This window comes from Solea senegalensis, linkage group LG5 (assembly GCF_019176455.1).
Source record: "Solea senegalensis isolate Sse05_10M linkage group LG5, IFAPA_SoseM_1, whole genome shotgun sequence".
NCBI lineage: Eukaryota > Metazoa > Chordata > Actinopteri > Pleuronectiformes > Soleidae > Solea > Solea senegalensis.
This window is the reverse complement of record NC_058025.1, coordinates 16,311,057-16,327,658: the sequence shown is the minus strand read 5'-3', so window position 1 is coordinate 16,327,658 and position 16,602 is coordinate 16,311,057. Positions and strand designations below refer to the sequence as shown.

The window sequence follows — 16,602 nt, the reverse complement described above, 5'->3', positions numbered from 1 at the left end:
TTTGATATGAAAATGCTTTATGAAAAATAGTTGTGTTAATTTTGAGGTGCGTCTGTGTGCTTGTATATGCTGATCTTCTGATTATGAAACTCTACTGTTTCCTTTCACTCCGATCGCTCTCGCCTCTTCATTTTCACACAGAGAAAGCAGTGAAAAAACTTCTTTACATTTCTTTAGAGTTATCCAACAGTTGTGGAGTTCATTGATGAGCCATAAAGAATTGGGAATATGCAGGTGTTCCTTTCAGCTGTGTTTACATTACTACACAACTCAAGTCATTTTAAGGATAAACTGCAGATTCATCTGAGACATTTATAATCTTTGAGGGTCGTCTACCATCTCGCTTTGATTTAATGAAGCCAACAAACTCTCAAGAAACCAAGGCTTGTTTTTCAGCCAAGTGCTTTGATCGTGCCTCAGAGAGGGAAACGTCAACGTCCAAGTTGAATGTGAAATCAGCTGATAATCAGCGAAACGAGACCCATGAGGGTTTCAGCTGGAAACAACAGGCTTTATTTATATGTGAGTCATTGCCTGGAGGAGTGAGAGGCAAACATGGGAAAACAAACCCGATGGTTGTGTCTGTGTAAAAATGTGTGAATGAAGTTGACTGGGAATATATGTGACTTTGTCACGTGTAGCTGACTCAGAAATGTGTGTGTCCTTGCAGGCTGAGAAGAAAGACAAAGAAAAGCAGGTTTGTTGATAGTCCATCCGTCCTCTTCACCTCCACTCAGAAGTTTTCACCCCTAACTTAAAACATCTATTCAGATTTTCTTTAGTTCCCCCATAGCATTTACTGGAACTCCACTCTTATCAGTCATTTTAGAGGCACTTCAAACTTTTGAATGTTTTTGAAAAGCTAGGTTCCATTCCTTAGGTTTGAGTGTGAGGATGAAAGAATATAATGGTGTTAGTTTTCTGTTCAACCACTCTCTCTGTCTTGCCTTCGCCCAAAGGAGGACACAAAGAGCAAAGAGGTGAGTGGCTGAAAATGGCAAAGAATGTTGGCTTCAACAGCAGTCCAAATAAAAGGTCCAACCACCAAAGTATTTTCACAGTTTGTTCTGTAGAATCTAATATTCTGCCAGTGTGAATAAAGGCTCAGAGACGCTTTGAGTGCACTTTTGAAGAAATCTTGGAAACAGACCAAAACACAACTAAAGGAATAACCAGTAAGACTAGTTTTAATCCAAGGTAAAATAAAAGGTGGCTTCTGCTAGATGTTCCGTTATTTGGGTGCTTCAGACGTTCGTCTTTGTTGGTCAGAACTAGAAAAGTGGTGACATGTACGTACATAAATCTGCATCACAGCTGTCTGTAATATGACTTGAAATTCCTCTATAGGTGAATCCAACACACTCAAGAAAACTATCCTCCATAATTTGGACCAAATATCATTACACAATGATGTAATTGTGTGTTGGTCTTGAAATGAGTTTGAGTCCAATGATTCAGACAATCTGACCACGTCTTTAGCTCCACGCTCTGTCTGCTGTCCCCATTATAGCGAGCTGATTAGTTGATGACTCAGACTTTAGAATCCAGCTCTAAGAATCATTCCCATTTGCCAAAATACTGTGCAATTGACAGAGACAGCAGTGCTTAATATAAGGTTCATAAGGTTCATTTATTGCCATTTTTATACAAGAATAAGTTTTTTTGTCATTTTATTGTTTCAGATTTGAACTCTTATAGGAGAACTCTTTGCTCATTAAGACTTTGTATGCATGTGATAAGCATATTGTTGGCTGAAAACAGCAGTTGTCTTAAGTTTAATTTGTTGTTGTTTTTTTCCTTACCAGTCTAAGGAGGAAGTAAACAAGGTTAGTTTGTCCCTTTTTTCCCCTATGTAGAGCTTTTACTTCCGATCTGTCACTCCTGACTTCCTGATGCCAATAAATACTTTTGTTAGTACCTGGAAAATAGAACAGTCTTGGTGTAAGTAATCTGAGCCAGTGCATTTTTTATGCTTCATAATCTTAGTTTCAGGCCCATTTATGTATTTGTACTTGGACTTTATACCAAATATGTATTGTCTAAGCTTGATCAGTGCAATTCATTTTGAGGAGCTACATTAGAGTGCATGCTTAGGGTAAAAATGGTTTGAGTATGATATGTTTGCAAATAAGTCTTGGTCGGACATCTATGTCTGTAAGCTGGTTGTCTGATTATTCATTCAATTAGCTGTCAAGAAATTAGACTTTTTTTCTAGACGACATCAGTGCAGCTGTAACTTCCACAGCTGAGGTCAGCATTCCCCTTTGTCTTGAAGAATCTCATTAAACCAGAGGCACTAAATCAAAACACTGTGATTAAATCGCCCACTCTTCATTACCCAATCCACCAGACAATCACCCACCCTTACATACTATTTTTACCTGCTGTGTACCTTTAAAGTACATCCCTGTGTCTGTGTGATGATAGTTTTTGTTCGTTTTAATCATCTGTACCCTTTACAGTATTGTGTGACTTTTCTTTTACTTTTTACTTTTGTGTCTTTTCTTGTTTTTCCTTTCTGTGTTTCCGGAAAGACTGAAGCCACAGCCGCCACAAACCAGGTACAGTTGGGGTGTTGGAGCGAGATTAGAGAGTTAGACGCTCTTATCTTTTCATTTCAGGCAAATGTGTATGTGCAGCCTTGTTTGTGTATGAGAGAGAGAGAGAGGTATTGTGTACGAGGTAAAAGCAAACGGAAGATAAACTGTATTGAAGTGGCAGACAGTTTCAAAAGGAAGCAAAGGTGTTGGGGAAGTTTGTATAAAAAAAAAACCATCATAGTGTATTATGTTTGCATCTGAAACAGCCTGAAAAATACTATAGTACACATACTGTACCTTTTCATAACTGTAGGATTAGTTAATTAAAACAACCCCTTACCTCAAATCATTGTTATCTAATGGATAATAAGTCAGTTGCGCACACACACACACATAGTGCTAATATCTAATCCTGTGGCGAGGCTTTTTAAAGCCAAATTAGATTTTACTGGAGTGTTTTTTTTCTCTCCATTTGACTAATAAGGACACGGATAGGGCAACAACATAAGACTAAACTTTATTAAGCAGTGAATTCACTAGATTAATCTACTATTCCGGTGTGTGTGTATATACAGTATATGTGGAGGAAAGAACTGTTGCTCTATGCTTTCATTACTCTTCTGAAGATACATGTCATCTATGTGCACGGTCACCTTGAAGTACTTATAAATATGTCTGACTGCTTGACACCGCCGCATATTTTATTTTTGGATTGAGACCAAAAACGCACTTGTACTGAAGACACGGGGCGGACAGTCCAACCGTTCACTTTACTCAATGCAACACTTTTCAATTAAAATGCTAGACACTAAAACACTGTCACTTGAAAGTCACAAGCCTCCGTTAGTCCAATTAAATTCTATGGCATTCGTCCTCTGTCTAATAATTTAGTTTCTCGATTATCGATGGCACACTTTATGCAAAGACTATTTGGCATGTCTTCTCGTGCAATCGTCTAATCACGTCTTTTGGGTTCCTTTGAGGTCTGTTACCAGGCTCATCAGGGCGTCCCACAGCCCACACGAGCAACAGAAAACTGCACTTTGTAGTTTCCGCTTTTGGCAATTGAAAAGTGGATTGAGTTTTCCTCATAGCTGAAAGTTCAGCCATGTTCATCCACCGAAGTATTTTATTCAATTATTCTGACTGAATAGAGAAATGCTTAGTTTGCATTTGGCAGAGCGACTGTACGTTGGCAATTGCATAAGATCCCTATGCTCCCATAAGCAAGATAAATGTTTTAGTTGACCCGCCGTAAAAATCTCATTAGATGAAAGATATGTAGTTTCAAACGTTGCCTAAAGACACTTACACAGTCCAGCAGAGAGGTCTAATCATGGAAAATGAATGTGTTTACCTGTCAGAGTATACTTGTATGAAGAAAAAACATGCACTTTTCAAATTTTAGTTCAGTATTTTTGTGTTGTTCTGGCATGATGACCCCAAAGCATCGCTAAAAAAAAACAATTTGAAACCATGATGAATAAGCACAAATACATATCCACTCCAACAACTAAATCCCTAAGGCAAGATTATTAGGGATGAAGAAAATGTACACGTTTCAGCCAGTGTATTTCCAATCCAGCCAGGTGCAGATCATCAAATGCTTGCTGGATCCAAATGGTGCTGTGAAACGGAGTCAAGGTATAAACTATCCATCAAGAAAGGTTCTACAGGATTTTGTCACGCTGTAAAAGCTGGACATACACTTGTTTCAATCGTCCAACTCTCACAATTTATGTGCACACACAGGTTACAGGTTCGGATGAGTCGGCTCGTGGCTCTGCTTCAACAGTGCGATACCCTCAGAGTTTGATGTTCATCTGACCATACGATTGCCGATTAGGAGCTGGTCGTGAGGGGGTTAATCTGTGCTTGTTACCCCATGTATACTACACGATGACCGATTAAGATTAAGAAATTCAGCCTGATCCCAAAAATGTGCCAACATTCACACAGTGTAGCTTAACAGGTGATACGGTACTGATTGTCATTTCATCAGATCTCATGGCGGCTTACACCTACGAATAGGACTTCCACTTTTTTTTAATACCGACCTAAAACTGGATTGTTATATCATCGCTTCAGCATTCCTGTCAACACAACAATCACACCTGAAGTGATAGGTCAGGTTTTTTTTAAATGTGATCGTATCAGGTACTGACACATAATTTGTGTTGTGTTGTGTGCACTCCTGGTGCTCCCCCATTCACTGAGAAATAGCAGACACCCTCCTACTGAAAACATGGCTGCCAGCAAGGACATAAGGAAAAACAGACTGTGGCCACTTGACAAAATACTCATCCATTCAAGTCTGTGATATCTTAATCTTCCAATAGACAGGGACTTCGCAATCCCGGTCCTGTGCACCCACCACCCTGCATGTTTTAGATGTTGTTGCCGCAGCACACCTGATTCAAATAAATGGCTTGTTATCAGGCTTCTGCAGAGCCTGCTGATGAGCTGACCATTTAACTTTTGAGATCCCGTTCAGGATTGAGAAACTCACCAAAAACCAATAGAAAAATCAGTGTTTTAGTTCACACAGACACGGGAGCTGTCGGTCTACAGGTGCTTTGATTGGTAATAAGTGCTGTTAATAAGAGTGCTGTTATGTAAATAACTCTTATAATAATCCTTCCCCATGGTGCGGGGGGATTCCTGTGAACTGAAACCTTCATGTTGCGTGATCTTCAGAGATTCCCTGCTGTGTTCTTTATAGCTTGAAGTGCTTCCTTTAACATCTCTGAGTAGGTTGAAGAGGTATAAATAACATTTACACATTTTTCCCGCTATAGCCACAAACTCCTTTCGGATGAAAATGTGTTTCATCAGGATCTTTGCAGTTCACTTTTGACTTCACATGTACAAATCTGCATATGATCGTCACACACGTCACTGCGCTATCACACGCATCATAAGTCATACACTCACTTCAGTAATATTGTGTTATCTGCTAAGACTGAGAAATGAGTCAGGTGTTACACACTCTTAGTAAAATTGTCTGCACCTGCACTAGATTTTCAAAAACATTTCACATCCACTTTATTTTGCTGTGGTCAACTCTGTGCCCAAACATCTTCCAAAGCCACTGAGTTGAAACACTTGCAAGATGTTTGTATTGACTGTGGCACGTTAATATAAGTTGTTTCCTTTATTTACTTATTCATGGGAGGTTTTTCAGCTGAGAACAGGCGAAGAGCTTATGGAACTATTTAAAATCTGGAAAACACAGCACATTCACAGCACGTCTGTGACAGTCTATGTGATGTTTTTGTCTTTAATTAATCAAAATAAAGCCGTGAAACAACCATCTCTCTCTCTCTCTCTGTGTGTCATAGATGGATACAGAGGCAGCTAACATCCTCAATGAGCTACAAGTAAAGCTGAACACTGTCCTGGACAACTTCAGCACCATTTTCGCCAAGAGGTAAAACACACACATACACACATTGTGTCTTTAGTGAATACATGTTTTCTTGACTTTACCTCTGCCTCCTCTCCTCCAGTTTCCAGGCTCATATCATTGGCTGCATGCGTCAGGTGGCTGAGATCCTCTACCAAATCAAAGGTCCTCCCAAGCATGACTCTGCAGAAGCAGATGCTGACGTCATGCTGAGACCTCTCATGGAGTTCTTGGATGGAAAGTAAGTGGAGGCTGACATGATGCACACATTTTGTTGCAAGACTGCAACGAATAGGTCTCACAGAAATGGTGTCTTTGACTCTTAATGATTTTGCTGGTTGATCGTGGACCTGGGTGAGGAGATCTGCTTTCCAAATCAAAAATGCTTAAAGTCAAAATTGACAGGGTTTGGGTCAGTAGGCCAGACCTTTTTTTTTTTTGCCTTACTCGGCAATCATACTATGGTCAGCAAACCACTCAAGACAAGTGGTTGTTTCAGTTCAGTGATTATGATTATGATTATTTTTGTTGTAAATATAACATGGGGGATATGGTTTGTTTGCAAACGTTTATAATTAGCTCCTCTGAGGAGGTTATGTTTTTCTTAGAGTTTGTTTGTCAGCAGCATATCTCAAAAAATAAAGGAGGGGAAAAAAAATAATAATTAGGTAGATCACCCATTTAAAAACTTATTTAAAAGACATGGCACTGCACTGACCCTGTGTGAAACTGAGCAGTCTTGGTGGAAGCTCTCTGTCTTCTTTTTTCTGACATAGAACACATTTTATTTACCTCTTTACAAACATACAGTACACAGGTTAAAGCCACAGGTTCTCCAGTAAACATCTCACTGGTGCAGTAGGAACCATAACCAACACTGTCACTGAACAATGCTGGCTGTTTTCACTCAGCTTGTTTGGTGTGTTTGTGTTTGTGACTCAGCCTCAGTATCTTTGCTGACATCTGTGAGAAGACGGTGTTGAAGAGGATCCTGAAAGATCTGTGGAAAATTGTTCTCAGCAGCCTCGAGAAAACCATCATCCTGCCCCAAAGTAACGACAGCCTGGTGAGCAACCTAAATGTTACCCTTCAGGATAACAATTAACTTAACCCTAACCCTCATCTATGAGCTAAATCGCTGAAATTCAAGTCATTCGGTGTAAAACTGGTCCTCACAAAGTTAGAAGAACAACAGAGTGTGATCCATGTTTCTCGTTGTTTTTTTACATTTTGACAATTGAATTTATGATCATTGCAAGTCCAGATTTGTTTAAAGTGATTGAGAAGGGGAAATGCACATGATGCGTGATTTCCCTAGCAAAGATCAAAGAATAGTTGTTGACTGCAACAGTCTCCACAGATTCACTGGAACAGCTTATGATGACATTTACATATAAATATAAAATGTAAGTGTCTCCATGTTAAACAGGTGATGTTGCATGGAAGGAATGCAGCCTATCTATAATTATATACTGTATTCAGTACTGAATATGAAGTATGTATGTATGCTACCATCTACTGGTTGACGTCTGTAAGTACACAGCTCTAATCTCTGTGAGATGCAAGGACCCCCTCTAATTGTCACCCCCAACCCGTTTTCTCTCTCTGCAGGGAGCCCAACTCCTCACCGCAGCTAAAGGACTTTCCAATCTCAAGGTGACACCGTAAAGCCAGATGATACTTGACCATTCATCACATGACTCACACATACTAGAGCCAAAGCAGAGACAAAAGCTGTCATCATTCAGTCAATATCACACACCTTAATGACAAAGCAAACTCTTTCAAACCTGTTTTAAAATGTCAGTACAAACTTCATCAGTAACTTTCTTGCCGCTGCTGCTTGTCAGCCTATCATGCCAGATGTTGCATGGTTTAAAGATCAAATTGGCTGACTGTTACTTGAATAGGGTAAATAAATAAATGCTGATGAGGAAGCTGTGCTGCTGAACCAGAAAGCTGTTCATTTTTCAATCAGTAAAAAAAAGAAACAGCCAATAATGTGAGCTTTTTCTCCTGTTAAGTGAAGGCAAGTGACCGTAAATATCAAGACCCTCTGCAGACCCAGTTTCCTGACCTTCTTCTCTGAGCTTCTGAGCTTCTATTTAATTTTGGGTTTATTCATTGAATATGAGTGTTGTCTAAAGTTTGTCTAATGTCTGTAAACTACTGCAGGGAGGAGGTGAAGCCAAAACCTTGACACCCAAACAGTGCATAATTATCGACGCCGGGCTCGAGACCATCAAGGTAGGTGGATACCTGCATAATCGCAGAGACATCTTTACAGTTCCTTAAAGAAGTGTAGTAACAGTCATAGTACATTTGAAGATCTACCTCACTCTTTGAAATGATTCTTTTTCTCATCACCACCCTGGTGTTCTCTTTCCTTTCAGCAATATTTCCACGCAGGAGGAAACGGGCTGAAGAAGGCATTTGTCGAGAAAAGTCCTGAGCTGGCATCACTGCGTTACGCTCTCTCACTCTACTCCCAGAGCACAGACGCTCTCATCAAGACCTTTGTCACCACACAACGCTCCCAAGGTGATCACATATACATACGTAGACTGTGTGTGTGTGTGTGGATATATGTCACATGTCTATTGCGTGGTTCAAATTGATGAAGAAGTTCACCAAACCTATTTTCCTGTCCTCTCAGTGCATAACGGAATGGGCATCAGAATCACTGGCAATGAAAAGATTCGACCTGATCGGGGTACGTCTACAAGACACTTCACAGGACTGTGGTTTCTATGCAGTGTTTCTTATACTGTAAATAAATATAACTCAAGCGAAATATGTATAGGAACACGATCTTTCTGAGAGCTCATTGGTCTGTTACCTGTCACCAAAAAGGGAGACACGAAATGGGGAACTGATGTATATTAAACATTACATGTTGCAGAGATCTCAGTGGAGAATGCAGTGAAAATGAGAAATTATCACTTTATCATATACTAAAGATGAAAGCATAAATTATGGTGGTTTTACTGTTTCCCAGTTTATCATTATCAGCTTTAACTGGAATGTTTGTTCTAAGCTGAATTGTAAATATAGTAAATTACTGCAGCAACAGTGAGATTGAGCCAATAATTAGTGTTTGTCTGAGAAGCTAATTGTGTTTATTAATGTGTTGCTGTGTTGCACAGGTTCAGGGGTTGAGAAGCCAATTGGAGAGGGAGTCCTACAGATCGACATGATGTCTGGGAAAGAACGCAAGGTCAACATCAGAGGTGAGATACATACAAATATTTACAATGTTTATATTATACCCCTCAATTTAATAAGTTATATTAAAACAGATGTTCCACAAACATCAGTCATTTTTAAATAAAATAAAGTGTGATATATTAAATGTACTGTATACCATATCAGTGCTTTGTTAGTTCATTTAAACAACATACTAAAGTTTCATATAACAGACAATAGTGATGACATACGGTATAATACTGCCACTCTATAGTTTTAAATAACACCAAAATAAAGGCCCAAACAAATATCTTCAACACTACTACACTCTCATCTCTTGTTCCCTTCAGTCATTGCAGTGAACGACATTAAGTGGCAGACGTCAGGTATGTTCCGGCCTTTTGTTGAAGTCTCCATGGTCGGGCCCTTCCTGTCTGACAAGAAGCGCAAGTTCACCACAAAATCGAAGAACAACAGCTGGACGGCAAAGTTCAACGAGTCTTTCCAGTTGTGAGTTTGAAATCCGTATTCTTGCCCCTAAAAAAAAAAAATGTATTTCAACATATTACATGTCGTAAACCAGTGGCTGAGTCTTTCTTTTCTGCTACTAGCATCCTAGGTAAGGAATCCACTGACTGTTATGAACTCCAGGTGACCGTGAAGGACTACTGCTTTGGCCGGGCGGACCGGGTTGTCGGCATGGCTGTGATCCAGCTGCGTGATGTCGCTGACCGCAAGACCTGCGTGTGCTGGTGTCCACTAGGACAGCGCATTTACACCGACGAGACAGGCATGACAGTGATGCGTATCCTGTCCCAGAGACCCACTGATGAGGTGGCTAAGGAGTTTGTCAAGCTCAAATCTGAAATTCGTCCAGTGGAGGAGGGAAGATGAGGACAGGCACTGACTCAGGATCAGAATTGATTAGTAGAAATATGGAAAACTGACATGGATCAAGTTTTCAATTTGGAGTTATGGCTAATATTCATTTACAACTTTGTTAATGAGAAGCGTCATCTTCATCAAACAATATGGAGGAGGAACATGCAGTTGATATACAGTAGACAGAGATTATCTCTCAATATTGTTCAGAGAAGGATGTACAATGGAAATATGCACTAAAAGAATAGGTATAAGGAACATGTGGGTTTAAATCATCAACTCCGAAACATCTTTCTTTTGGTTTATCTGAGAGAAACTGAAAATAACCAGTTAAAGCTGGATAAATCTTAACAAATCCGTGACCTGTTGAACATCATGGATTTGCATCTTAGTGGAACAGTATGAAGATAATTATGTGGCATTAGTTCCCTCTGAATGAGTAACTATCTTATGAGATGGGAGTGAGTTGGACGAGATAATCCCAGATTCTTTTAGCATGTGAGCCTTTGAGTTTCATGAGTCTTTGGATACAAGTCATCAAACTAATGTCACAAAAAAGCATAAACAAAAAGTATACTTGGTATGTATGAGTTGTTGCGAAGAGCTATATCTTGTAACAAACTTAACGCTGCTGTCAGCAGTGTCATCCCTCCTCCCTACGTCACCTCATGAATGTGCTTTTTTATTGTTTTTATTATTTTATTGACCAGCAAACAACCTACCCTCACAAGCAGAGATGACCATCACTGGTGGCTCCTGAATGGATAAAGTTACGTGGGATACTTGATCATTTTTTCCAATATTGAATTGTAGAATTGGAGGCAACATCTCTTTGACTTGAAGGAACACAAACAAACAAATAAAATATTACTGTGATATTCAAACTAGCGCAACATGCACTAGTTTGCCAAACCATCATTTGATCGAAGGATACTGACACCTCTAGCACCAAATGCATTGGGACCATTGTTCTCAAACTGTGGTAAGTGTACCACCAGTGGTACCTGAGCTTCCTCTGATGGTACCAGGGTATGTGATCAGAGTGGAGCTGAGGTATTGACTGGAGTGCGTAGAAAATCAAACAAATAACAAAACATATTTAGAAATGAATTAATAATAATTAGAGCCATCTTATCTTTTGATCCATCTTAATCTAATTTGACTATACCAGTGTGCTAATTATGTGAAGAAGAGGAGGATGATGAGAGACCAAATGATGAAGTTCCTCTGCTCACCCCTCCCTTACCTGTGGCCCGGGAACTACGGTGGCCTTCGCATATCAGAAGGATGTCGTTTGTCTTTGTTTGAGTAACTAGCTATGAAATGATGATGATTTTTATTTTAACAGGATTATACTCCAAGACAAATTTGATTTCTGCCAATAAACCCTCCTAAATGTTACACACTTACACACGTACTGCAAAGTACACAAGTACAGTAAAACAGATTATGATGCACTGAGCCAGGAAGATGAAGCATGTTTGGATAATGTGTGTCACCATTAAATGCTGATAACCTTTTTTCTCAAAATGAATATACACAGTGAATATCTGTGTCTTGTTTATAAAAAATTTAGAAAAGGAAGAAAACATGACGTACTGCATGGAATGTGTTGTTCGATGAATTACATAGCCTTAAAAAGGCTAGCTAGGTAATATAGCTAAGTCATTGTACTTAAAGAATTATAGTGAATTCCCCTTTGCCTCAGGAAGTCAGAACTTGGAATGACATCATACCCATGTTTAGTTAATCCAGTTTCCACTGAAACCTGACTGGCATGTACAAGGTTCGCTAACTGGCAAGCTAACTTAGTCTTTTGATTAACACAATACATACTGTTAAAAACAACACTGCAGCATCATGTACAAAGACTCCAGTGAGAGTAAGCTAATGTACATGATTTATAATTGGACACAAAAAAACACAAAATACAGCTAAAAATGACAACTTTTCACTGATGTTGAGAACAGCCATTTTAAATTGTGAATTTGGGGCATGAGTAACTTCTTACTGGGAGATTGAAACCTCTGAGAACAACTGGAACACACTATTGAGGCTTGAAATCTTCTTTCATGTGTTTGTTTCAACAATGATTGTGTCCAAATAACTTAGCCCCTAAATGTGAATTGATTTTTCAAGTAAAAAAGGCTGTGGGATTGTTGTTTTTTTTCAAAAGCAAAGGATTGTGGGTATAGTAGTTTAAAGTGTATGACGGACCACTGGACTGTGGTGTGTTGATTGAAATGCAGCTTCTCCACACTGTGAGAAGTCATAGGTTTTAAATTTAGCTCATGTTTTTGCCAAGTGTTTAACTGTGACTGTGAGGACAGTGAACCTGTTCTGAATGCAAACAACCAAAAGCTGGAAACCTGGTTTTCAGGGTTAAATAGTGCAAACACTCTCATGGAGGACTTAATGTGGATACTTTACAGTTTTTTTAAAAAGAAAAAATTATGAAAAGTGATTGAGATATCACAGCCTTGCAATGCATGCATCACATGTTTTTCAGCAGGCACACTATGAACACTACACAGGCAGATTTGACCTAAGTGTAACCGGGTTGATCCACACTGTTTACAACGTGCCAAGAAACGTAATTGTTCAGCAAGCCGTGTTTGAATAGCTCTCTTAATGATTTCTGTCTTGTTTGCAGATACAGATGCGACCACTGTAGATTATATAACTTTCTGCTGCACTTAAGGTTAAAAATTTAAAAGAAATTAATTTGGTGATCTTTGGTTTAGATCAGATAGTATGGGCAGTAACGTAGAGTATTTGGTTGTGTCATATTATAATGAATAAATGTTTGTCCACAAGTGCATGAAAGGAGACATTTGACAGTGGCCATAGCTGTAGTGACAACTGAGCTCTTGCACTTTGTGTAAAAACTGTAAGTCTGTAAAAAAAGAAAAAAACAAACTCAGAAGCCTATGAACAGAGCATGTATTTATTGTATACAATCAACTTCAGCTAGAATTGTGTTCTTTTTCATGTATGTACTGTGAAATATGAAGATTGATCAAATGTATGTAAAGTACTCAATATTCTAATGTGACATATGTTGAATATACTTGTAACAATATTTTGTATATAAAATATTTATGAATCAAGGCTGTTGGGGCCCTTCTTTTTTGAGTGTGTTTTGCTTCTGCAGGGTGATTATTAGAGCAATTATGACTGTAATTTATCATCATCTACACTGCATTTTTTCTCATGTCTCATGTCATTCTTGCTGGCTTGTTACTGTTACACTACCATAGATCAACTCATTCATATAGTCTTCTTCTTTTCCTTTTGGCTGCTCCCTTCAGGGGTCGCCAAAGCAAATCAGCCTCCTCCATCTCACCCTGTTCTCTGTATCCTCCTCTCTCACACCAACTAACTTCATGTCCTCTTTCACTACATCCATAAACCTTATCTTTGGTCTTCCTCTAGACCAGTTCCAACCCCAGCATCCTTCTACCAATATACTCACTATCCCTCCTCTATACATGACCAAACCATCTCATTCTGGCCTCTCTGACCTTATCTTCAATCTTCTTATCTAACATGTGCTGTTCCTCTGATTGACTCATTCCTGATCCTATCCATCTTCGTCACTCCCACAGAGAACCTCAACAACTTCATCTCTGTTACCTCCAGATCTGCTCCCTGTCTTTTCCTCAGTGCCACTGTCTCTAGACCATACATCATCGCTGGTCTCACCACTGTCATGTATATCTTTCCTTTCATTCTGGCTGATACTCTTTTTTTTTAACTGATTCATATAGTAATGTGTTTTATTCCCCAGTGGAACTCAGCCAGTTTTTTGATGACACATACAATTGTTCTCAGGGGGATTGTCAGGTTTTTTTTCTTTGTGAGGAACAAAACCTGCAAAACAACCTGCATTAATTTGACTTAGTTCATGATTTAACATGTTTCTACTTACTAGATTAAACATGTTTGCAATGGGGTATGTGAGCCATTAAACCAAGTTGTATGGTGCTGATATTTAGTGTTGCATACTTCAGAACCACAACCATCAGCACAAACCAGTTGAATGTTTACACCTTGCCGATGTTGTGAGGGCTTTTCAGCTTGGACCCCTATAGCTCTCATTCCCTGTTTATCCACACCCATATTTGCACTTCTGTTCAAGTCAGAGACTTGCTGGAAAGAGCCACAATTCCTCGGTTTGCTAAGCTTTACAAACAAATTACAAGCATGTACTTGTGTATCTGCATGTAAGAAGATTGCAGATGGTCAGGCAGGTGTCATCTTCAAAGGTCCCCAACTCCCAATGATGTTTCTGACCTCTAGGGACAAAACAGGACATCTACAAGTGAGGTCATTTTGTTTCCACACTCCACTCCAGTAGGTGGCAGTAATGCAAACTATCAACTGGTTGATGAACCTCTTTTAAAACTTGAAGAAGAAGAGGAGGGAGAGGAAGATGAGGAGTAATGCTAACACCTGTGTTCCAAACTTTGTGGTAAAACAAACATTTAATGTTTCACAGGACAAATCAGTAGAAAGAAATGTGTTCATCACAATATTGGAGCTTAAGCATACACCCATGTGTTTTGGTGAGTCGAAAAACGTGTTTATTTATGAGAAACCTTAAGAGGACACAACACAGTCCATGTCCCTTTTATATTTGGTTTGCGAAAATGTATTCTTTGCTGTTGTTCATCATACAATAAACCATCATTTTGGACACAAAAGACTACTCTTTTTGAATAAATACCTCAGTGCTATTACCATCTATGGACATATTGAGAAGTAATCCAGCCATAGTCTACATTCAATGTCTGATGAGAGTAACACATTTTCAAATGTGTTTTCACTCACTCACTCACTCATTACAAATGACATAAATAGCATGTAATACTTTTGTCTCTACTGACTTTATACATTTTAACCTATTATTTTCTGTGAAATGAAATTAGAAAATAAATACTGAAATAAATGACTCTGACTATCCCACATACTTGATGTTCGATGTGGTAACTTGGATTGTTAATATTTCTGCAGCAACATGGAAGACAGAAGAAAACAGATAATAGATGACAACATGTAAAATTAGCAAAGGTTTGTGGATCTGTGTGAATGTAATATGATGTTTGATGTGTTCATGTTAAACATAAAAAGGTACATTTGCATTTTATTATGGCTCTGGGATAAAGAGTCAACAACACATTTTGAGAAATGTCAATCAGACGAATTACACATCTCAAATTCAGCAGTTAGCTTGCTTGTGAGTTTCAGTTTATTTTGTTTTTTGCTTTATTGGTTGTTAAAGAGTTTTAATGTATCCTAGTAAATGGGCACCACATAAATCAAGCCATCAAACCTTTGGATACAAAGAAAAAAAACTACAGTGGGATCCAAAGTTGGGAAACCACTTGGCAGTATGTTGTGGCTGTGGTCCAAATCAAGTATGTCAGGCTGTGATTACATATGGCTAAACATGAATGATAAGACAATGATGGAGGAGGCATCTGGTTACAATGGACTGTTGTTCTCAGCTTCCACACTTTTACTGGCAGCCCCATTGGTCTGTGGGGGCTGTGAGTTGTCTGGCAGCAGGATCTCGACAGTAAAACTGATTCTTTTGGCCTGGAAGATGCTGTAGGTGTTGTCAAACCTTATCACATCTGTGGAGGGTAAACAGAATGGAATATTTACGTTTAGACTTTTAGATTATTGGTGTAACCTTTGGAGCAGGGTTAGCACCAGGTTTCTGAGCTGAAGCTATGGGTAGCAAAATAAACACTAGGCTAGGAAGTAGTTACTCACAGACTCCAGCATGTTCACAGGTCAGTGACCCATCCTCAGGCACTAAGTGTGCATTGTAGCGTTGGCTGTGCACAACTTCCTGCATCTGAGCTGCCTTCTTCCATTCGCCCCTCTTAGCCTTCAAAAACACCCCGAAGCCTATGTCTGCCCCCTCGCAGGCAAACTGCCACCTAACAGGATGGAGAGAAAAAAAGAACGTTTTAATTTAAACAGACTTTTTTCTGAATGACAAGTTTCATTTGTGTTTTTAGAGTTGCAATAATTCATTGATTGTCAGTGCAACTACTAAAAATGTTAATTGGTGTTTATTTGCTCTGCATTGACAGTAAAGTTAATACCTTTTGTTTTGTGGAAGAAAACAATTTGGGTTTGAGAAAATGATCCGATAGATTACTTCGTAATGATGATGTTCGTTGCAGTTGATAGTTTCAAAGATAGAAAAATGTGTTCCATAAATTGGCATTAGGACAACAAAAGATAAAAAAGCACTACTGAATTATTGACTTGTTTAATTGTAAACTTAATTTAAGATTAACTTTGATGAAGGCTTTTCATAAAGGACATGTAATTAAATAATGAAAATGAACTAGAAAATTCCGCGGCAAAATCTCAAGTGTGCCTGCTTCTTGCTGACAATTTTGGGTGGATTGAAACATGAAGCTTTTAGACTGGGGTCCAAACATTTTTTAATGAGGGCCAGATTTGATAATGTGAATATGTTCGGGGGCCAATGGTCTCTTCACACCACTTTTTTAACACTATATTTTACATACAAATGCACTGTTGAATTAAAACTAGTCATCAAAC

The 16,602-nt window shown here is 38.9% G+C and overlaps 1 protein-coding gene and 1 long non-coding RNA gene across 2 annotated transcripts in view; one reads left to right on the top strand and one right to left on the bottom strand.

The window, feature by feature from the left end:
* Positions 1-13,127, top strand: part of LOC122769291 (protein unc-13 homolog B-like) — a 66,178-nt gene extending 53,051 nt beyond the window's left edge. The window contains exons 25-34 of the mRNA XM_044025718.1: positions 5,882-5,970; positions 6,050-6,187; positions 6,889-7,012; positions 7,558-7,602; positions 8,122-8,193; positions 8,340-8,487; positions 8,603-8,659; positions 9,093-9,176; positions 9,483-9,642; positions 9,744-13,127. Of these exons, the coding sequence (XP_043881653.1) occupies positions 5,882-5,970; positions 6,050-6,187; positions 6,889-7,012; positions 7,558-7,602; positions 8,122-8,193; positions 8,340-8,487; positions 8,603-8,659; positions 9,093-9,176; positions 9,483-9,642; positions 9,744-10,026 (1,200 nt within the window). The 3' untranslated portion in view covers positions 10,027-13,127. The remainder of the gene's footprint in view (positions 1-5,881; positions 5,971-6,049; positions 6,188-6,888; positions 7,013-7,557; positions 7,603-8,121; positions 8,194-8,339; positions 8,488-8,602; positions 8,660-9,092; positions 9,177-9,482; positions 9,643-9,743) is intronic.
* Positions 13,128-14,577: 1,450 nt separating this feature from the next.
* On the bottom strand, positions 14,578-16,602 carry LOC122769138. The gene is made up of 2 exons (XR_006360410.1): positions 15,796-16,602; positions 14,578-15,653 (listed from the first exon to the last, which is right to left on the bottom strand). It is a non-coding gene; the product is annotated as an uncharacterized LOC122769138 (long non-coding RNA).